This window comes from Physella acuta, unplaced genomic scaffold, assembly GCF_028476545.2.
Source record: "Physella acuta isolate Inbredline_101_S28 unplaced genomic scaffold, ASM2847654v3 ptg000999l, whole genome shotgun sequence".
NCBI lineage: Eukaryota > Metazoa > Mollusca > Gastropoda > Physidae > Physella > Physella acuta.
In genome coordinates, this window is record NW_026732516.1 from 63,423 (window position 1) to 88,250 (window position 24,828).

General features: G+C 38.2%; 1 protein-coding gene across 4 annotated transcripts in view; it reads left to right on the forward strand.

Annotated features, from left to right (window-relative positions):
• The window catches only part of LOC131954442 (eyes absent homolog 1), a 99,320-nt gene that overhangs the window by 35,937 nt on the left and 38,555 nt on the right, over window positions 1-24,828 (forward strand). For 2 of the 4 annotated variants that reach the window (XM_059318110.1, XM_059318113.1), the window contains exons 3-7: window positions 17,127-17,161; window positions 19,581-19,684; window positions 21,129-21,194; window positions 22,064-22,118; window positions 22,423-22,724. In XM_059318110.1, the coding sequence (XP_059174093.1) occupies window positions 17,127-17,161; window positions 19,581-19,684; window positions 21,129-21,194; window positions 22,064-22,118; window positions 22,423-22,724 (562 nt within the window). The remainder of the gene's footprint in view (window positions 1-17,126; window positions 17,162-19,580; window positions 19,685-21,128; window positions 21,195-22,063; window positions 22,119-22,422; window positions 22,725-24,828) is intronic. The other 2 variants (XM_059318112.1, XM_059318111.1) reach the window with 2 other exon arrangements.

Here is a 24,828-nt window from a genome sequence, read left to right on the forward strand (position 1 = left end):
CTGAGTTGGTCCGGGGAAATGTCACACGTGTCAATAATTTGATAGAGTTACTTGAGCATGCATCGCTGTGTCAGTCAACTACCCCATTAAATTATACATCGGTCCCTAGTTTATTTAGTTCATTAATATACAATTATATATATTGTTCCCATACCTTTGTATTTTCAGAGTGCAATCATTTAAAAAAAATGCATTAGCCTAACTATATTTTTTTTACAATTGTTTTAACAAATACTGATGGTTATCAGTGCCGATCCGTACTTTACCCCAATCTATAATAACATTACACGAATGTCATATCCCTACCATTTCGACTCAGTAGTTCAAGGAAATAGAAAACAATTACACTGGTAGTTTTATGTAGTTTTGTATTATTGGGCGACTTCAAGCTGTGAGAAAGTGTGGTCGGGTGTCCTAAATAAAAAGAAACAGAAAAACAGACATACGCAATGCGTCATTTTTTATGTCCTTAGCTAGGAGAAACAGAACAACAAACATACGCAATGCGTCGGTTTTTATGTCCTTAACAAGGAGAAACAGAACTAAATACACCTGTTTTTCCGACCACAAAATGTCCAAGAGTTCTGGGTCCGGCTCGTTATTTTACCTTGCCATGTAGCCGTTTGAACTCCGTATGCGAATGGATATCATGGCATGACCAGTTATTTGTGTCTGGAACCCTAGAGCTACCCCTCGTATCCCATGCCATGCGACCAGATCTTTAGATAGATACAGAAGTACCAGACACGAATAATTCACGCATTTTATCTTGGTTAGGAAAGTAAAATACATGCACAAGAAGTGTGTACCTGGTACTGTTTAGGTACTTGGAAAAGAAAAAAAACGACCTAGAATATTAGCCTGTGGTAACTACGTCGCGCTTTCAATCTCTGTCGTGAGAATTGACGTGTCTTAACGCGGCGCCGTCATGTACTGACCAGCAGACCGGACATGTCACTGTCAGGCTTGAGAATCCGGATGTAGTGCTCGTCTTTGGCGGGAGGCGTTGTCTGACTTTCACCGAATAAAGCGTAGAATAGTCTGTACCTTTGAACCCATTTCTTTCATTAAAGGTCTGACCCAGCGTAATAAAAAAAAAGTTGTTTTTATTGCAATAGGAGGCAAGTTATACCGCGGTCTTCACCATAGCTGTGTAAGATATTCAGGTTATACATATAGGCCTATTTATTTATAGTATATTCAATTTTAAACTTCTGCACTGATCTATAACCGGTTTGATGAGGAAAAGTGAATAGAGTTGATCTAGGGCACCATCACTCATGGGTGCCCCTTAAGCCCACTCACTGTTGTCAGGTTCACTGTTGCTACTTGTCTTCTTAACTAGGCATTGGTCAGTCTTCTTGAATACATTACTTTTTACTTGTAATGACACCCCTTTTATATTCCGACGATATGGAGGTCCAATTAAACCTTATAAAGAGCTTGGTGTTTAGATTCTGATAGGTTTTGTATATACATTAATCGTGTTTTTTGGTTTAATCTTCGTTACGGGTTTAATAGCTTGAGTTAAATTATACTTCTAAAATTATGTTAGCTTACATTTACTCTATTCAATTATATGCTAGCTGACATTTATTCTATTAGCTTATATTTAATATATAATTATTATTTCACATGCGTTTTATTTTATATTTGTTGTTTTCTATATGCCCTTGTTTTTCATGAAAAAAAAATACAATAAAAAATTAAGTTTCCATTGGGGGGGGGGTCTAGAGAATTTTGTAATCCCTTAAAATATGATACGTCTGTTTAAGTTATAGGGGCTATAGTTGAGTTTCAATGTGGTATTCTATGCAGCTCTGCTTATTATTAGGTTGAACATTATTTTTTGTATGGTTTCGAAACAGCTGCTTTCAGTAAAGCCAAACATACGACGTATATTAAGATACTTTGTTGAAATAGATTCGATTGAAAGTACTTTTAGCTTAGATTTTAACCCTATTTTTAAAAAAATAAACACAGTAGGCCTATATCCCCATTTGACATTCTCCGCTAATATTTGTATTGTAAGATATTTTGTGTTATTATTTTTAATTAAATTTATATTTTAAAATTTATTTTTTTTACTTTTCCACCTATGTTCCCTAAATGGTTCCACGATAAACGACTAGCATCTCTCTTCACCGAGTCATGAAATATGAAAGAACACACTAGCCGATACCAGTCGTATCTACGCTCATTAAAGGTGTATCAGTCATAAGTCAAGTTATTAGGGGGGGTGGGGATATATACGGTGTCTGGTCATTCTGTTAGTCTATCTGCCTTGTCCTAGAACTTGACCACAGGAAATCTATCTTGTCTTCTTCTTGGTTATTGTAACTTGCCGGTTGCATGGTCTTTACTTTCTCTCCCCTCCCTCTTTAACCAGTTGTCTATTTTAGCTCAACACTTTCTTGCTTATGTTATTATAAAACATTCGTTACGTTATAATTATAAAATATTCGGTATGTTATTATTATAAAATATTCATTATGTTATTATTACAAAGTGTTCGTTATGTTAATATTAAAAACATTCGTAATGCTATTATTATAAAATGTTCGTTATGTTATTATTATAATACATTAATATGCTATTATTTTAAAATTTTCGTTATACTATTATTATAAACATTCGTTATGCTATTATTATAAGATATTCGTTATGTTATTATTGTAAAATATTCGTTATGCTATTATTATAAAACATTCGTTGATATAAAATCAGCACAATCGTTTATCCCACAGCTCATCTGCACGTTCAAATGTTCTTATATCCCTTTATTGTAAAATATTTATACTCTAATACAGAGCCCCTTGACTAAAGCCCACGATAAATCCCCCCCCCCCCCCCCATTCAGTTAAACTGAACCATAACTAATTTGGGCAGACATCCCTTCAATGCCTATAGAAAAAAATAAACCATTGCTGTCTTTCACTAACATACCCAGCAGATCGTACTTTGATGTGTTCGCCAACACAAGCAGGTTTACCACTCGCAACCTTAACAACGTTATTTTCCCCCAATTAAGAAGGAGATTTTTATGACCACACAGCACAGCGCCGGTGTTATTTCCTCGACTGTCTGTCAGGTACGTTGATTGGGCTGGGTGGCCACACAAGCTCCAACATAGACCAGGAAGTTCCCTGTCCAGGGTCAGTGTGTATGTGTGTGTGTGTGTGTCTGTGTGTGTGTGTGGTGGTTGTAATGATTTTTTTTTAATTTATAAAATTGCATTTTCTAAATATGGGGACGGCGTGGTTGAGCGTTCGGCGGCTAGCCCGAAGGGTTTGAGTTCACCCAGCTCTAATAAGTACCTAACCCACGTTGGGGAAAGTAAAGGCGACTGAGCATTGTGCTGACCACTATATGAACATATGAACTAAGTCTTTCCCGTGGGATCGTTGTATTTGTAAGGGACAATTGACTATACTTTGGTTCTAAATATGTATCACACATTAGTGTTTAGACAAAATAGTCCTAAGGCAGTTTCTGCAATTTCTATCTAAACGTGATGTGCATGAATAAAAATAAAATACCATTACTTTACATCACACTTCAGTGTTTAGATTAAATAGTCATAATAGACTATTTTAATTTGCGATTTCTGTTCATCTGTTTATGTGTATAAAAAAAACACGTAGAAAATAAAATACCATAGCATGATCTAAATATACTTTTGGTCCGGGTGATTTAACTAAGATGTTCGAGGAAAAACATTTTAAAATATCATTATATTAGCAATTCCCTATATGGAAGCAGTGCATTGGTGTAGAATATATTTTGTGTGGGCGCTTTGATGTACCATTGGAGCGTATGTTCTAAATAGTATACATCACGCATCAGTGCATGAACAAGGTAGAGGTATTTAGACCAGAACATTTTTGTCCAGGTGACTTAACTAAGATGTTCGTGGAAAACAATTTTAAAAAAATAAATAGGCAGTGTATCAACACTCCCTATATAGAAGCATGAGTGTAGAAATTATTTTGTGTATGCGCTTTGATGTAACATTGCAGCGTATGTTCTAAATGTTTATTACGCATCAATGCATTATGCCAGTTGTCGAACCTGTTAGTTTGATTCAGGCTGTCCATCCGTGCGTAGCGTTCGTGGAACAGAATGTCATAAATAAAATACATTTACATATTCTAAGTAAAACCAATTCATAACACAAAAAGTTAAATACATTTGCTTGTTATAGAAAAACCCAGTGCATATAGGCAACATTCAGACCCGGATGTTTCTGTCTGTCCATTCGTCGTGTGCTTCTGTCTGTCCATTCGTCGTGTGCACAAACAGAAAATCTAAATAAAATCAATATACCATAAGGCCTACATACAGCTAAAGTTAAGTAGATTTTTCTGTTTCTGTTTTTTTTTTTCAATTTACACATATCTTTAAAAATAAATCAGATCATTATTCTACATCCGCCGAAAGATCCGTATCTGCACAGTATAACTACCTGCCGGGGCAATGTTTAAAACAAAAACTGTACCCAAGCCATTGTATTGGCGAGTACAGTTGGATATTTCTACCATTCACAAAACATCAATTTATGGTAAATGAACGATTAGTGCACTACAAATCAAATTTAGCTTATTTAGCGTTACTAATTTTAGTTAGTAGACCATCATACATTTGTTAAAAAAGCTAATATAATGCCTATCAAGACTTAAAGGGTCCGAATAAATCGGACTCATTATGGAGCCATTCACTATTTTTAAAAAAATCGTGTGCAGTCTTACCAACACGTATGCCATTATAAGTATGCTTGATTGTGTTGCTTGTTGTATAACTTTTCTACAGATTGAACTTAAAGGTTGTTTTTTTTTAAAACAAAACAAAATTAAATTTCTTTTTACTAATGCCCACATAGTAAATGAAAACAAACTTAACTAGGTCATGTGAACGTTTAAAAAAATTAATTATATGGAAATAACGAAAGTAAGTTTTTTTTTTTTAATTTAAAAAAATTGTAAGACTGGATGTGCTAATGAACGAAAAAAAAAATGGGGATGTTGGACCTACAACCACGTTATTCGTACGTGGTTAATGAAAGTTTGTCTTATTACCTTTTAAACTTAAGGTTAAAATGCCGGGTTCGTTAGATACAAATGTAGCCCTAATGATCAGCAAATGTGACCGATGCCATTCATGTTTATTAACTTTATTGTGAAATAATTATAAAGTTTGATGTTGGTGAAGTTTAAGAGCAAATTTGATACCCAATGAATAATTAATGAGTGCTTTGTCCGCATCTTTTTAAGAGAAACATAGACTACTTAGTATCAGTAAAAATAAATATAGGCGGACCTACACAGTTACGGCAAGATCACTAGGATATTTTGAGTAGTCTACAATCGCGTTAGTAGAGTGGCCAAATGGCAAGATGGAATGAATTTAATACGAATATATTTTCCAACCCTGTTGAAATAGTACAGCCAAGGTATACACATAAGGCTGGAATACTACTTTCCGTGTTCTGAAAGGATATCACAAACACACACTAAAACTAAAACCACCACTTGACAAATTACCCCCCCCCCCCCTCACTCCACTCCCCCCAGTCAGAACTTCTAAGTATGTGTCACCATCTCGATTAATATCAGCCCACCTTCTCATACCAACCCACCAGAACCATACCAACACACAATAAGGACATACACATATGACTGGAACACACTACTTTCCTTGTTCTGAAGCGTAACCACAAAGACCTACCAAAACTAACCACTAGACATATAAACCCTTCAATCAAACTTCCGTATCACTCGATTAATATCAGCCCAACTTCTTACACCAACCTCAGTACTAGATCAACACACTTACAAGAACTCCCTGGCCAGTGTAAATATATCAGCCAATGTCATTCAACACACCCATATGAACCACGACACCCATATAAACCTACAGTAAACCCATATTCAGCGAGATATCAAGCACCTGCGCCACAACACAATACAATGTACTTTGTAACCAACAACCTGTGACACCCCACACTCACATGACGAATGTGTACAATACCATAGGACGCACATTTACTTTGTTATCTAATTAGAATCTTTCGAACACATAGGCTGACTTTATTGTCATCATTCAATCAATTGTTTAATTAAATCCACCAGGAGATAAACTTTACCGAGGTAAGAAAAAAAAAGTAGGCCATTAATGGCATGATGGAACTAGGAAAGCAAAAACAAACATTTCATCATCTGACACAGAGGCGTAGCGAGGGGGGGGGTACATATGTCCTCGGGCGCCGACCCTAGGGGTCGCCAAAATGGGTTTGAAAAAAATATTAAAAACTCATTTTAGCTGCAGTTTTGCATTATAAATATAAAAAAATTGGGGGGGGGGGAGGTGGGCGCGCCAAATTGAAAGTTTGTTCCCGGGGGGGGGGGGCGGGGGCGCCAAATTGAAAGTTTGTCCCCGGGCGCCGGGAAAGGACGCTACCTAAATGATCTGAAACGTTCAAGCGACTCACACATTTCGGTGAACTCATCGCGTTTTCATGCATGTTCCATTGTGTATTGAATCTGTATGTTTATGGTATTGTTTTTCCATCAAAATGGTTGGAACTTCATAACTCTTGCACCCCCTCCCAACTTTATACTTAAAATATGATTAACTAAATAAGGCACTGCTCTTCTATCCGTAAAACTCTGCATCTAATACAGCATTAACTTTTTTTCCTAACGTACTTTCGTTATTATCTAATATTACTTTTAACACTTCAAAGTTTAAAAAAAAATGGAGGATTTGTAAACATGACAAAATGTGTTGAGGTGAGCTGACGAGATTATCAGCGTCAGGTTCAACTCTGTGAAATGACGCCAACAGAGATGACGAAACTCAACCCAGCCAATGGCAGCTTTGGTTTTTTTTTTTTTAAACTGCTCTCTCATAAAATCAAGTCAAAACATTCAGTCTCCATTACACGAAATGTAGGCGTGTTGATTGCTAACTTATATCTAACACTGGCGTTCGTACACTTTGTAGTAGCGATAACCTTGAGCGACGATTTTCCAAGTGATAACAACAAAAATAATAGGAGTAGGTTTTGACTTTCATTCATTGTGCTGGTTATGTTGAGAAACCTCTTGCTGTAAGTTGGATAGGGTGCTTCTTCATGTAGGATGGTTAGGTATGTGGTCGGTTGGATGGTTCTCTCTGTAGCCAGTAGAATGGTTCTCTGTGAAACCGATTGAATGATTCTCTCTGTAGCCGATCGGGTGGTTCTCTGTGTAACCGATTGAATGATTCTCTGGGTAGTCATTAGGGTGGCCATCTATGTAGCCGATCGGATGGTTCTCTCTGCAGCCGATCGGATGGTTCTCTCTGTAGCCGATCGGATGGTTCTCTCTGTAGCCGAACGGATGGTTCTCTCTGTAGCCGATCGGAAGGTTCTCTCTGTAGCCGATCGGGTGGTTCTCTGTGAAACCGATTGAATGATTCTCTAGGTAGTCATTAGGGTGGCTATCTATGTAGCCGATCGGATGGTTCTCTGTGTAACCGATTGAATGATTCTCTCTGCAGCCGATCGGATGGTTCTCTCTGTAGCCGATTGGATGGTTCTCTCTGTAGCCGATCGGATGGTTCTCTCTGTAGCCGATCGGGTGGTTCTCTGTGAAACCGATTGAATGATTCTCTCTGTAGCCGATCGGATGGTTCTCTCTGTAGCCGATCGGATGGTTCTCTGTGTAGCCGATCGGATGGTTCTCTCTGTAGCCGATCGGAAGGTTCTCTCTGTAGCCGATCGGGTGGTTCTCTGTGAAACCGATTGAATGATTCTCTAGGTAGTCATTAGGGTGGCTATCTATGTAGCCGATCGGATGGTTCTCTGTGTAACCGATTGAATGATTCTCTAGGTAGTCATTAGGGTGGCTATCTATGTAGCCGATCGGATGGTTCTCTGTGTAACCGATTGAATGATTCTCTCTGCAGCCGATCGGATGGTTCTCTCTGTAGCCGATTGGATGGTTCTCTCTGTAGCCGATCGGATGGTTCTCTCTGTAGCCGATCGGGTGGTTCTCTGTGAAACCGATTGAATGATTCTCTCTGTAGCCGATAGGATGGTTCTCTCTGTAGCCGATCGGATGGTTCTCTCTGTAGCCGATCGGATGGTTCTCTGTGTAACTGATTGAATGATTCTCTGGGTAGTCATTAGGGTGGCTATCTATGTAGCCGATCGGATGGTTCTCTCTGTAGCCGATCGGATGGTTCTCTCTGTAGCCGATCGGATGGTTCTCTCTGTAGCCGATTGGATGGTTCTCTATGTAGCCGATCCGATAGTTCTCTGTGTTCAATAGCTAGCCGATCTTTCGTCGCTCTCTCAAAAGTAATGCCCCATATATACAATTTCACTGGCAACGCTTTTATCAAAGTAAAGTGAGACGTAATTATAAATCTAGCACAGCAAGATATATATCTTTACCGTAGTATTAAAAGTGATAAAAGTGATATAGAGTATTTTAAAAATCAGCCGACTTCACGTCATCGGAGTTAATGGTTTTGTTGAGTCATACAACACATTTTGGTTAATTTTGCCAGCTTTGTCTGGCTGTTTGTGTTTAACAAGTATTGATCCACCTAACTACATACGCTAAAAGCCACTACAGACAAACACTGACTAATTTGTGATTTGGCTTCTCTAGTGGCGGTATCGCTTTTAATTTTACGACCGTTCATCATCACATGCTTGTTTTGTATTGTAAATAATTGTTGAGCACGTTATGACACGGCTTGGAAACAACCGCTGGTTGTCACTGTCAGGCACCAAAAAATCTGTTTGTGTATGTGTGTGTGTTGCAGTATCAGTCTGGAAGTAAAGCTTAACAGAATGTTTACTTCCCTATTGTGACTTATCTTAAAATAATTCCGTGGGCCTTTTATAAAGCTTAAAATAGACACATTTTATTCCTAATTTGACGTTTTGTTTTCCTTTTTCCAAATTCTGTTTAAAATAGCACATTTTATCAACGTTCAGCCGCAATGGAACAAGACTAACTTGGACACTTTTTATTGTAGACAGCACACAGTTAGTCAAGCTAAAAAAAAGTTGGATGTAGATTTCAGAAAGCAAACCTACTAGTACTACTACTAGGCCTATTCGGGTTTTTTTTTTTAATGCTGTCTACCAACTCAAAGTTAAATCTATCTTTGTGGAAAGTGGTTTAAGAATTAATGTATGGTTAAATGGTTAACAAGATGAATCACTCGTTAAAATGAAATGGTTAATAATCTCACGACATAAAAGAAATGAAAAAAAAATGTGTTTTCGGTCGTGGTCTTTAGTTTTTTCACCCGTGACACGTTCCGACCACAGCCGTGGTAGAGTGAAAAGCTTGGTCCGGTCGGACCGTGTAGTAAACACGTCGGGGGAGTGGGCACCGTCCGACTGAAGAGGATCGGATTGAAAGACCGCGTGGACGCTGTACAATAGGACGGGGGGTGGGCTGGGGCCTGAAAGGAGATAACTGTTTATTCTTTCCTTGAGGTGCAAAAGTCCCAGGCTTGAAATTAAGGGACGTTGGGCGGCTAGGGTCGCTACGATATCAAGTTACGGTCACCGAGAAGTCACCTCCGACCCCAGCGTTGGCTGGTATTAAAAACTGGTGGGCCACTCGAGGTTTTTTTTTTTTTTGCCTGGGTTTTAGGTGGACTTAATGCTCACAACTTTAAAATCTCGCGTTGATCCTACGGCGGTCTCTCTCATTTAGACCATTGTGATTTTAAGGCCGCTCAGATCCGCTCAGATCCGCGTTGGATTTTAAGATATTGAAGTTTTTTTTTTTTTTTTTTTTTTTTTGCTTAAAGCAAGCGTGAAGCAAAAGCGAAACATTTCCAAATTCTAATGTATTTACATTTTCGACTTTAAAAATACCACCTCCTCCCTTCTCAAAAAAAACAAACAACAAACGCCATCCATAAATCTGTGTTAAAAACAGCGCCTTGTAAAAAAAAAGAAAAAAAAAGAAAATTAGACATGCGAAGCGTTGATGTAGATAACTATAGTAAAATGAACCCTGTCAAAATTCCCCCCCCCCAGGCACAACGTAGGTTATCAGCTTGTGTTTGTGGGGTTGGCATCCAACTAGACAAGCTTGACCGCTGTAGCAAGCCACTAAGCTTTTGCTTATGGGCTAGAGATTTCCCATTTCTACAAAGATTAGGAGCATAGGGGTAAAGTTTTGGTCTTGAACTCGGGAATTAAATTACTTCATTTTTAGTTGTTAGTCTTGGGGAAGACCAAATTTATCACCGACAGAGAAATACAAACGTATTGCGTTATTTGTTTTTAGAACAACCGCACTTTATGCAATTTTTAATAAACGCAAGCTAGTTACACATTAGTTATTCGTTTTCGGTATAACCCCAGCAGATTTCGGTACACAAGTTGTTGTGTCTTTTGGTTATTGATCGAGGTAGTTGTAGTGTGTTTATTTGTGAATACAAATTAATTTTCTATATTCACAGAACATATAACGGTTAAAGAAAAAAAATCTTTTTGTTTTAAATCATACTTGAACTTTAAAAAAATGTAAAAACAAGTGGCACAACATGTTTCTACTGCTGTAAAGTGCGAAGCCATTGCCAAAACCCGTGTTTGAAATCATCGATTTTAAACCTTAGAAATTTTTTAAACACCAGAACACTTGTATGGTTTCTGTGGGGGAGCCAGACAGCCCTTGTCTTAATGCAAATATGGCACCACGCCATAGCTCACACCGCCTGCCTAACGTCATACCATCCGTCTCCGACCTAACATCCCCTGCTTCGACAATTTCCATCATCGATGTTCTACTATACCATCCACTGCCTCCGATTGTACCATCCACTGTTCACACAGTACCATCTTTCGCCTCAGATTGTACAATCCACTGCTTCACAAAGTACCATCCACTGCCTCCGATTGTACCATCCACTGCTTCACACAATACCATCCTTTGCCTCCGATTGTACCATCCTTTGCTTAACTTTTACAACCCTCTTACTTCCGCCTTATAAATTACCGTCCTCTATCCCACTCATACTGTACCATCCTCCCACTCCCACTGTACCATCCACTGACTCACCTTACCATCCTTTACTCCCCACCTCCCCCCCCCCTCCCCCCACACCATATACCATTCCTCTCTCACCTTCAGCGTACCAAATTTTTAGCTGTGAACGTTAAGATTCTTGCGGTCCAATGTTTTCCATTGTTGTCATTCACTCGTGACTTTTCTGGCGAACGCTATATAATAAATATTGATTTTTATTGCATTTCCTACATGCCTTCAAGTGTTAAGTTATCTCATCCCACCGCAAGCCATGCGGTCTCGACCCCTTTGTTCCATACACTTGCCAAAACGTACTCCCTTGTTTCATGGTCATACTTATCTCTTATCTGAGTTCAGATAAAGTCTTATCTTAGCTAATTATACCTTGACAAATTGTCTATTAAGTCTCCCCCCCCCTCCCTTCCTTCCCCCAACCCCTCCCCCAGCGTTGAGATAAAGTCCAAAATACCACGCTGTGTTTTACCCTGCGAACATTTATCATGTTTTCACTTTCCAGGGGAGACAATATTTTTGTAGGAATTCACATGAGCAATTTTTTTTTCTTCTTCTCTCTCTCTCTTCCCTCCCTTCTTCTGTAGGGCTGGATCATTCCTGGCCCGGCCTGCTGTCTGTTAGCGCCGATGTCGAACGGTGCTGGAATGGAGATAAGCCCGGGCAAGATAAACACATGTTCCGATAACCGTCTAGAAAATGGAGTTGTTAGAAAAAAAAAATTTGCTCTGGTTTTTTTTTTCTTTCTTGATTAGATACACAAACCATATGTAGAAGTATAGGCAAATACAGCTTATATATCTATCTATTGTATATACAAAACAGAGAAAGGGAGGAGGGGGTGTAGGTACGTTATGCGGGTTTGACTAGGAGATAAATAGACTTCGGGATAGGAGGTATTTCTAAACGACGGGGCGAGAAACTCCCGCAGCACTGAAGGAAAGATAAATACAAATCTCTGATGGGAGGAGGAAATTTTTTCCCCCTCCCTACTTCCTCAAAATTATCCTCTTTTTGTTTCCCTCCTTTTCCCCCCTTCTCTCCGACGGGTTTTAGTTTGCGGAATGCATTCGTCCGATCTCCTTCCCCATCAGGGCGGGGGTTGTATCGGGAGTGTTCGTTTCACCCCACTGTTTTGTTCGAACGACTTATCTAAAAAAAAAAATGCGAGCCCCAACTCCCCTCATTAATAGCGAATGCTTTATTGTGCAGGCCTATGCAAACAAGCAGCCTCCTGGTAGAGAGTAATTAGGTACCGAGTTTATTTTCGTTCCAGCGCCAAAATAAAAGGGCGGGGCTATTTACGTCAGGGGGGAATTTGTAAATAAAGTTACCGCTGGCATTGTTGTTGTTTTTTAAAGCCAGGTATTTGCTTTAATTATACCTACTTATTTGACTTGACAGGTATCAAAACAGAGATTTCATTATGTGTGTATATATGTATGTATATATATATATATATATATATATATATATATATATATATATATATATATATATATATATATATATATATATATATATATATATATAAAAATATGTTTGTATAATGTATGTGTGTGGATATATAGATATTGATATATATATATATATATATGGCATAATTATATATAAATATATGTATGTATATATATATATATATATATATATATATATATATATATATATATATATATATATATATATATATATATATATATATATATATGCATATAGATCTATTTGATTATATAATGTTTGTGTGTTGCCATATATATATATATATATATATATATATATATATATATATATATATATATATATATATATATATATATATATATATATATATATATATATATATATATATATATATATAATCGTTCAAACTACCAGTACTATTATATTGAACTATTATTGCCCAAAACACAGTTATTTGAAGCACATGAAAGCTTACCAACATGATCACAATAGTTTTCATCCAAAAAGTGGTGTTGTATATTCCCTGGGCTGTTTTGTTGACAATGTGCGGGTAATGTTTTCCACCCCCGGACTCCAGCATGCGGCCGTTTGTTGTGCTGAGACGTCCGTGCCGCATTATTTTATCTGCGGCAGCACATATTTCTGTTATGTATATTTCTCTTCCATCACAGGGAATGTCTTTGTGTTTTTTCTAGGGCCGGGAACTGTGTGTTTATACGAATGTATACTAGAGGGAGGTAAATACACAGTCGGCCACGACGATTTTACAGACTGGTGACGCTTGGTGGTGTCAATAGTTTTTATTCAGTTTTCTTTGCCGAAAACAATACGGGGTCGTGAAGTTAAAAAACAAACAAACAACAAAACTTAAAGCCGGGTGGTGTTTATTTTATTCAATAAAATTAGTTTTGTAATTATAATTTTAATCACCACAATGCTACTTAGCGAAGTGATAATTAATTTTTTGAAGCGTGTTGCTAAAGTTGTCCCAGGGTTTATTTTTAACTTTACAAGATAGATCTATATAGGTACATATATGCATGTTATATATATATATATATATATATATATATATATATATATATATATATATATATATATATATATATATATGTGTGTGTGTGTGTGTGTGTGTGTACATCAAAAATGTATGTACTAAGCCTCAATCTAACTGGGAAAAATTCGTATAAAACTGGCTTGAAATTCTTCAGTAAAAAGGAATGCACACTCTGGTATAGCACGCCGACAATGTGGTCACTTAACTTTCCCCTAAACTCCACGCTCCGTGTGTGTCTAGATTGTACGTAGGTGTTGGTTGTCATGGCACCCAAACATCCCCGTATCTCCAAACTGTCCACGAGTTGTGTCGCCTCCCGCGGTTATCAAATGAACTTGCCCAGAGGGCCTAGATAAGCGGGTCCCGTCAAGGGCCCTCAGGAGATACTCTAGCATCGCTCTTGTATAGAGCGCGCCGCGGCAATCCACACTGTCTCCTCTGTGTGGAATATTCGGGTTTCCCGCATCCAGTCACCGGCCTTGATGCTTTAAATTGTTGGTTTGAAAAGAAGAGGTGAACCAAAAAAATTGGAAATGCAACGGAGGTATTGTGGCGTAAAGTTGGTAAGCCATGAAGGATTTGCGTTTCTTTAGACAAGACTTGTTTTGTTGATTCTTTATTAAAAAAAAAAACAAAAACTTGGTTAACACTTACCAGTTTTCGGGTGGTACGCTGTATAGACGTTTAATTCACTGTGGAAATGTAATTACAAAAAAATAAATAAATTAGTTTTTGCCTTTTTCTTGAATAGGTGTATTAAAATAAATAAAAATGCACTCGAAGGCGTTAAACAGTCGGGAAGTTAAGAAAAAAAAAACTCTTGGAGAGGAAAGTAATAGAGAAATGAAAGAAAGCGCTGAATTCTTGACTCACTTCCCCCCAGCCCGCGTTGTCAGAAGGAGCATCAATCAACATCCAACAAGGATCCTACCTGACACTCTCAGCGGTCTATGGCGAGAAAGGTGGGGAATTTCCTACAGGCCAGGGGAGACAACAATTTCGGAAAGTAGGAGTGTCTGAAAGGGGGGAGAAAAAAAAGTTGAGGTAGTTGTTTTTTTTTTTTAAAAGACACTACTGGAAAAAAAAATTTACTCGCAATTTCGTAGGCTGGGAAAGTTTTGGTTAGAAATCGTACGGCTCCTTCCAATGGTTAAAAAAAACTTGCTCCTTTTTGTGGGTATTTAAGTTAAAGAAATTTCTGAGGTTTTTATTCTTTATTCAGGAAGAAATATTGCTGTATTTATTTTTGAATAAGATATCACATGGATGTTCATTTGATATTTATTTATATATATATTTTTAAAATATTTATTTTAAAAAAATCCGATTTCTCAACAGTTAAAGACATTTTTAACTCGGGGAGAAATATTGCTGTATTTATTTTTGAATAAGATATCATAAAGATGTTCATTTGATATTTATTTATATATTTAAAAAAATTATTTTAAAAAAAACCGATTTCTCAACAGTTAAAGACATTTTAACTCTTTAATTAAATACAACTATCAAGATTTGTTTCTGTACACCAACTTGCCTTTTAACTCATTGACTAGGCTAATCCAGATGTTATCACTATATCCGTGCTAGATTCTTTAAGTTTAAGATGTTATAGCACTTGACATTTATTTTCTTGATTAGGCTAATGATAATGTTTTCACTATATATATGCTAGATTAGTTAAGGTATGATAGCACTTAACTTTAAATTTCTTGACTAGGCTAATTTCAATGTTATCACTATATCCATGTCAACGTTTCTTTAAAAAGTGATAGCGCTTAACATTTAATTTCCTGACTAGGCTAATTTCAATGTTATCACTATATCCGTGCTAGATTAGTTAAGATATGATAGCACTTAACTTTAAATTTCTTGACTAGGCTAATTTCAATGTTATCACTATATCCGTGCTAGATTAGTTAAGATATGATAGCACTTAACTTTAAATTTCTTGACTAGGCTAATTTCAATGTTATCACTATATCCGTGCTAGATTAGTTAAGATATGATAGCACTTAACTTTAAATTTCTTGACTAGGCTAATTTCAATGTTATCACTATATCCGTGCTAGATTAGTTAAGATATGATAGCACTTAACATTTAATTTCCTGACTAGGCTAATCCAAACTCCAGCTCTATAGCAACTGTACGATTTTTAAAGATGTGTTTGTTTAGTCGTTTAGTGTATGCTCTTATTACTGTGTTCAGATACACTACGGCTAATAAAATAAATCAATGTATTCCTCCACCTGAGTGTTCGTATAATAAACAACACAGGTAATCTACCCTCCCTCTGTCGAGTTACACAAGTGATATGTTACCTCGTTACTTTGTTGTATCGCTGTTATAAAACGTAGACTGTTGTTGAAAGATTACTACAATGTAAAAACAAAACACATACATTTGAACTCTACATCCGCATTTCAAGTGAGAGGGTGTGTGTGTGTGAGGAAGTGAGAGGGTGTGTGTGAGGCTACACTAGAAGGTGTGTGGGTGGGTGTGACCACGTTAAGTGGTGTGTGTGTGCCACATAAAAAGGGGGTTTGGGTGTGTCTGTGCGTGCGCGCGACAACACTAACAAGTATTATTCTATTTAGGAGGTGTGTGTATACATAGACGTGTGTATGTGTGTAATTACGTAGAAAGGTGTGTTATATTACAACAAGGGTGTGTATGACTACATTCAAAGGTGTGTTAAATTTCGAGGGTGTGTGTGACTAGATTCAAAGGTGTGTTAAATTTCGAAGGTGTGTGTGTGACTAGCCTACACTAACAGGTGTGCTATATTACAACAAGTGTGTGTGTGTGTGTGACTAGCCTACACTAACAGGTGTGTTATATTACAACAAGGCTGTGTGTGTGTGTGTGACTAGCCTACACTAACAGGTGTGTTATATTACAACAAGTGTGCGTGTGACTAGCCTACACTAACAGGTGTGTTATATTACAACAAGGGTGTGTATGACTCCATAATGTGCGTGCTTATGTGAGTAGCATAAATGCCGACTGTCCCATTATAAAATCAATTACATTCCTTTAAAGTTTAGATCCCCACTCATCCTCCCATTTCCCATGTAATCAAACCTCCCTAACCGCCGCGAATCGACTCTTTACCTAACAGAGCTTCATGATTTCGCCGGCCCAGTTGATTTTATTTACCCGGCTACTTATCACGTTGTATTTCTTGACACACTATACATGTTCAAAACTTCACCGAACTAATTATTTTAATTACACAGTTCTTATAATTATTTTGCAAGTTTGTTTACCACTATAGGGCTGGTAAGTAGGTCAATAAACAGTTATATGGCTCATGCAGGTTTTATTGAGCCGTAGAACTGGTTGGTCACCTACTTATCAGCCCTATAGTGTTTGAATACAATTATCTTATCTACTCACTAGCCGATTTTAAGATTTAAGATTTAGTGTTCACTGTCTCTCTTGTAATGTTTTTAATAGAGAAAAAAGTTGTATATTATTTGACTGGTTGTTGAATGTCATAACACAAATGTATCAAGTGGGGTTATCTATGTTTTTTTTTTTTTAATCTTAGGTGAAGCGTGCTCGTCTTACTGCTAGCAGCAAGCGGTGAGTAGAATTTTTTTCTTTCTATTGGCCATACCCCACACACTCTTGAAAACAAACTAATTAAAAACTTAACGTTTTTCATGCTCTGACACAAACTATACAGTGAGTACTGCGCTGTGTCTTTGAAGGTTTAATGTTTTAAAGGATGACGTCAAACAAAGTATGACCCACTTTTTAATGACACTTCCGCCTACCCCCACCCACTCCCCTGAATAGCTATTTTTTTTTGAAACGGCAATTTATTTTTCTACAATATTAATTAAGCCCGGTCACGATAAGATATATTGATCAGTTTTTTTAATTACAATTTTTACAAAAAAAAAAATTTCTTTAAAAATGAGAAATAACCACTGAAATTCATTTTCGAATATTTAATTTTAAAAAGTCACAAGTGTGATCACGTTGCTTTCTTTACGCCACCCCATCGCGACACCTCGTCTCCAAAGTCTGACCATAACCCCACTCTCTCTCGATGAAGTTGACGTTATTTTTTGGCCAATCCTAAAGACCGACACAATTCAAACAATGGGTACAGTACAGGTTCATGTCCTGCTGATAACGCACGTGCCAGCAAACAGGAAGTGTCAGGGTGACGCGGCCGTATACATGACCTATCGCATCAGAAACTAACTTTAGTACATGACCTATCGCCACTTTAGTACATGACCTCTCGCCTTAGAAACTAATTTTATTCATGACCAATCGCCACAGCAACAAACTTTAGTACATGACCTATCGCCACAGAAACTAACTTTTATACATGACCTATCGCCACAGCAACTAACTTTAGTACATGACCTCTCGCCACAGAAACTAACTTTAGTACACGACCTATCGCCACAGCAACTAACTTTAGTACATGCCCTCTCGCCACAGAAACTAACTTTAGTACATGACCTATCGCCACAGCAACTAACTTTAGTACATGCCCTCTCGCCACAGAAACTAACTTTAGTACATGCCCTCTCGCCACAGAAACTAACTTTAGTACATGCCCTCTCGCCACAGCAACAAACTTTAGTACATGACCTATCGCCACAGAAACTAACTTTTATACATGACATATCGCCACAGCAACTAACTTTAGTACATGACCTCTCGCCACAGAAACTAACTTTAGTACACGACCTATCGCCACAGCAACTAACTTTAGTACATGCCCTCTCGCCACAGAAACTAACTTTAGTACATGACCTATCGCCACAGCAACTAACTTTAGTACATGCCCTCTCGCCACAGAAACTAACTTTAGTACATGCCCTCTCGCCACAGCAACAAACTTTAGTACATGACCTATCGCCACAGCAACTAACTTTTATACAGGACCTATCGCCACAGCAACTAACTTTAGTACATGACCTCTCGCCACAGCAACTAACTTTAGTACATGCCCTCTCGCCACAGCAACAAACTTTAGTACATGACCTATCGCCACAGCAACTAACTTTTATACAGGACCTATCGCCACAGCATATAATAGAGATCCGTCTGGAACTCTATTGTAAAAAAAAAAAAGTTGCCCTAGCGGACCTAGCTATTCGTGAGGAAGATGGAGTTCTCTTGTTTCTTTGGCCTCGGCATATGAATGTAGGGATAGTATATGCATTATGCCCAGCCGCCTTTACTTTCCCTAACGTGAGTTAGGTACCCATCATAGCTTTGTGGATTTAGGCGCGTCCTACAGACCCAAGTTCGGGATTCGAACTCGATACAGTTTAGCACTCTACCGCCAATCTGTTGAATGCCTATATTTTCGTCCTAACAAAAGCATTTCTTTTCAGCGTTTTATTGTCCATTTGCTACCACAATTTGTCATTGAACTATGTCTTTAATTTTTGGTCTACCACTATCTTGTAAATGCCAGTTTCTCCTTGTTGGGATATTGACATCACATCCGGAATAGAAAAGTACGAGTGTGGCTGTGTCCCGACCTACGAACTATCCATCCCTTCTCTCTAATCTCTCCCGTTGTACGAGCTATGCAATCTTTCTAAACCACCCCGGTGAACGAACCATCCCAACTCTCTAACTTGCCCCGGTGTACGAACCATCCCTTCTCTCTAACATGTCCCGGCGTACGAACCATCCCATCTCTCCAACCTGCCCCGGTGTACGAACCATCCCATCTCTCCAACCTGCCCCGGTGTTCTAACCATCCCTTCTCTCCAACCTGCCCCGGTGTTCTAACCATCCCCTCTCTCTAACCTGCCCCGGTGTACGAACCATCCCTTCTCTCTAACCTGCCCCGGTGTACGAACCATCCCTTCTCTCCAACCTGCCCCGATGTACGAACCATCCCTTCTCTCTAACCTGCCCCGGTGTACGAACCATCCCTTCTCTCTAACCTGCCCCGGTGTACGAACCATCCCTTCTCTCTAACCTGCCCCGGTGTACGAACCATCCCTTCTCTCTACTCCAGCAGCGGTTCAAGTAGCTCGGACTCGGACAGCGACAGTGCTGCATGTGAACGTTCGTCTTGTAGGCTGGAACCATCCGACCATCATGTCAATGGAGTGGGACAAGGTAAGACACGCTACTCCACACCACCGCCTCTAACATAACACTCTACAACAGCACCGTCTCTAACATAGCACTCTACCACTGCCTCTAACATAGCACTCTACAACAGCACCGGCTCTATCATGGCACTCTACCAGTGCCTCTAACATATCACAACCATACAACCGCCTATACCATAGCACATGCCTCTATTAGGAAGATGATTTTAGTCACTCATATCCCGGCCACAACTCGATAGCTTCGTTTTCTGTTTTACTCTTATTTTCCACGAGTTTCATATAGTACGCTTTAAACAGCAGTTGGGTTATATTAGACTACGTTGTATAACCACAGTTAAAGACGTTGACTACACTCAACTGTTGTAACTCAACTTTTCTAAAAATGTTCACTAGAAGGCTTTAAAGTTTTGTTTTCCTTAACATTTCTGTATTAAGTAGGCCTACTTGATAAAAATTCAAGTGTTGTGTAATAGTAGAGAGAGACATGGCTACGAAATGCTTTGCCTTGATGCCTTGATGCCTTTAGAACACAACGGTGTGTACATATCGAAAAAAAAAAACGAAACATAGAGTTAGAGAAGTATGGTTCTAGAGAAGCGATGTATAAATACATACATATATTTGTTATATATATATGTATGTATATATGTAATGAATACACTTACATACACACTAACTGAGCAGTACATTCGAACGCGCTGGTATTTGTCGGCTGTAGAAAGAAATCGAAACGCCGGCTAATTAAAAATGTGACCGGCAATGATTTATTGTCGACAAATGTAAAAAAAAAATAAAAATCGATACCACCTAGATCTAAGTATTTTACAGCAAACTAAAAGATTAAATGGCGGAGTAATATACGTGTATGAAATTATGTACAACAAAACAACGGAAGCGTGGTTATGTTCATGACGTGGTTTTTAAAAAAAACACAATATGATAATGTCGGCTGATCTAATCCTGAGTGATAGCTATACGGGTCTTAAAGATCTAGTGTTACATTGATCCCTGTATCAATAAGAACACAGAGAAGCACCAATGTGAAAGCTTACACAGCCTAGCTGGGTCTGCTAACGTATAGCTGCATAGGCCTACTACTGAACCTGTATTGCTGCTTTATACATATTTTTTCCCTTCTTCTTTTGAAGCAATGAAAAAAGAAATCTCATTAATTATTGTTAATGAATTCAGTTTAAAAAAAAATTATCAATCATGTAAAAAAAAAAGATTAAATTGTCCGTTATATTCATTTTGTGAACTGGTTTAATCCAGCCAGGCATAAGAAGTAGTGGCGCCTATTGTGATTACCAATATTGATTCACCAGGCACCATGTGGTGTGACTGTCTCGTTCCCCCCCCCCCCCACACGCACACCCACCCCACACATTCTTAGGATAAAGTAATGAAATATTGTTGTATTTTACTTGAAGTGTGTTTTTTAATATCAGACTTACCTCCAGATGCAGCCCAGTCTACCACTGCAAGCTATGCCATCAACCATACTTGGTTGACAAGTAAGTAGCCTCAATGGGTTTCTTTCACACATTTTTACTTGACAGAGTGATGGGGGAGGGGGACTGGTTGAAGTATTTATTTACTATATAAATTATATGTAATTTGTATTTCATCCAAAGTGGGAGTCGTATATCCCACCTCATGCCCCGAAAAGATGCCTGAAAGAAACTTTGGTAGCCTTGTTATATTCTTAGGGGGGGGGGGGGGTCTGGGCAGTAGGTGGTAATGTTTACCTATATCTAATGATCAGCAGCAGGGGCAGGTGAGGAAGAGTTCACCTGTTTTTGTGATCTTGGGGGGGGATGGCGGGTGTGGTCAGTTGTAGCTTTGAATCTGGGTGGATTAAAGGACATGGTACAGAGATCCAGACTTTTGGGTTAGAATTCAACTTTGTTACCAAATGACTGCAGTATAGTGTCCTGTAATGAATATTTAGCTGTTCATTATTCATTAGTAAAGATTTAGCTTGCAGAATTAAAACAAAATATTGTCATTTAATACATTTTTTATCAAGTTTTTTTTTTTCAATGTAAAACATTTCAAAATTCCCAACCACCCAACCAGTGAAAGAGATAGAAATCTATTTAAAAAAAAAAAATAACATTTAACATTTTTGTTATTGCCAAATACATCATGTCCAGCACATTCATCAGTCAGCTGTTACTTCCCCAGCTTTCACAGACTCCTACTAAAGATAGGTTCTACAGATACCTTAACAAATATAATTAAAACTGGATCCTTTCAGTGATTAGAAATACACTCTATCCATCAGCCAATTCGTCCCATTTTATCAGATTGCAAAAATTACCTGTAACAAATTTAAAAGAAATTCACTGACTCGTTACAACATTATATATTTGTTTTTCAGATGATTACAAGACGTCCGCTCCAAATTTTCCTTATATTACAAATAACTCATATAAGTAAGTATCTGATTCAGTATTTCATATTATGTTAGTATAATTTTGTTACATTGATTTTTGCATTCGCCAAATTTTATTATTTTGGCTAGTTGTTTTACATTGACATTAGATGCATATTTGGCTATTTGTATAATTTTAAGTGTTAATTTGGCTACTTGTGACATTAAATGAATACTAGGCTAGTTGTATAAATTGTATAATATTAAATGTGTATTTGGCTAGTTGTATAACATTGAAATAGTATTTGCCCAATTGTGTACAACATAACACCCACTTTCAACAAACTTGTGTTTCCCACCCCCAGAAATCCAGGCAGCACACTCCCGTCATCCACCCCATTCCCCCAGTCATCCAGCGTCCACTCCCTCACCCAGTCATCCAGCCAGCACTCCCTAAACTCCGGCCGGCTCTCAGAAAGCTCCAGCTCCGGCGGCTCCGAAGACTCAGGTCCCAGTAGCCAAGCAGCATCAGACAGCATGAGTGTCTACATGGGCAGCACCCAGAATGCTGGTACCTTCATGCAGGCTACTGGATACCCCGGCTACCACCAGGGGAGCCCGAGCCCGTACCACATGCTACACTCGGCTTCGTACAACCCTGATGCCTGTAAGTGTTAGCTGTGCTCTCTTTTGTTCATTCTTCAAACCTCTAATTTGTGTTGTATTAAGGTCAAATGTTTTTTGTTTTGTAATGAACTCTACCAGTAGAATGAACTGGGATATACCAACGGGGACCAGCTAGTTTTGACAAAGAAATTACGATAAAACAAAACATTTACAATAGCAAAATGGGTTCAGAATCCGCAACCTGCCAGATAGATGATCATCTTCACTACAGTGCCACATATCAGCTTGACAAAATTTAATATTTGTGTTTTTTGAGACTTATGGGAAACTAACTTAATCCCTGAGTTACTAACCTAGTCCCCTGAGTGACTAACCTAGTCCCCTGAATCCTAATCCCATAAAAAACAAACCTTGTCCCATGAAAGACTAACCTAGTCCCATTAAAAAAGACTAACCTAGTCCTTTGAATGACTAACCTAGTCCCCTGAATCCTAATCCCATAAAAGACAAGCCTAGTCCCATGAAAGACTAACCTAGTCCTCCGAAAGACTAACTTTGTCCTCACGCCGTGCACCCCATACCACTGGTCAGTAGCCTACATACTTAAGAACTGCAGAAGCTTTGCTAATTCTACAACCTTAATTAAATAATTGTTATTAAATATATTTAGGAGTTTTTGTTGCATAGGGAAACAATCTACATCAGTTTTGCAAATTCTTCTTTTTTAAATTCTTGTGTTTGAAAAATGTTATTCTGTTTGTTATCTAAGAAAGGATTGTATATTACCAACAATAAAAATTACAACTTTGCTAATTCTATAAATCTAAATACTCAGATGCTAAGATGTAGTTATGCTATTATGATAATTATATAAGAATGGATTGTACATTAACAAAGCTAAAACTACTATATCTGCTAATTCTATGAACCTAAATTGTGTTGAATAAACATCAAACATGAGCACCTAAGCTTGCTCTAGGATCTTTCTTATGTGCAGCTGCTTGTTACAGTGTCATGCCTTACACCAATCTTATGTTAATCTATCAAATCACACAAAACTGAATAATTTCTTGTCTCTGCTCTGGTGTAGCTCTACCTGTAGTTCTTATCCTTAATCTCTGCACCTGTTTTACTTATCTTCACCTGCCCACCTGTATCGGTTATCTTTACATGCATACCTATATCTCTTTATCTTTTTTAACACACCTGTCTCAAATGTATTTTCTAACACATCTGTCGTATTTTGTTGTAGCAGAATATGTCTTACTTTTTTACACAGCACATGTGTCGCTTACACATCAAGCCTGTCTCACTTACACACACAGCACACCTGTCTCACTTACACATCACACCTGTCTCACTTACACAGCAAACCTATCTCACTTACACAGCAAACCTATCTCACTTACACAGCAAACCTATCTCACTTACACAGCACACCTGCCTTACACAGCACCTTGTCTCACTAACACAGCACACCTGTCTCACACATCACACCTGTCTCACTGACACAGCAAACCTATCTCACTTACACAGCACACCTGTCTCACTAACACATCACACCTGTCTCACACATCACACCTGTCTCACACATCACACCTGTCTCACACATCACACCTGTCTCACTGACACAGCAAACCTATCTCACTTACACAGCAAACCTATCTCACTTACACAGCAAACCTATCTCACTTACACAGCAAACCTATCTCACTTACACAGCAAACCTATCTCACTTACACAGCAAACCTATCTTACTTACACAGTAAACCTATCTCACTTACACAGCAAACCTATCTCACACAGTAAACCTATCTCACTTACACAGTAAACCTGGCTCACTTACACGGCAAACCTATCTCACTTACACAGCAAACCTATCTCACTTACACAGCAAACCTATCTCACTTACACAGCAAACCTATCTTACTTACACAGTAAACCTATCTCACTTACACAGCAAACCTATCTCACACAGTAAACCTATCTCACTTACACAGTAAACCTGGCTCACTTACACGGCAAACCTATCTCACTTACACAGCAAACCTATCTCACACAGTAAACCTATCTCACTTACACAGTAAACCTGGCTCACTTACACAGCAAACCTGGCTCATTTTCTTACACATCACATGTCTTAC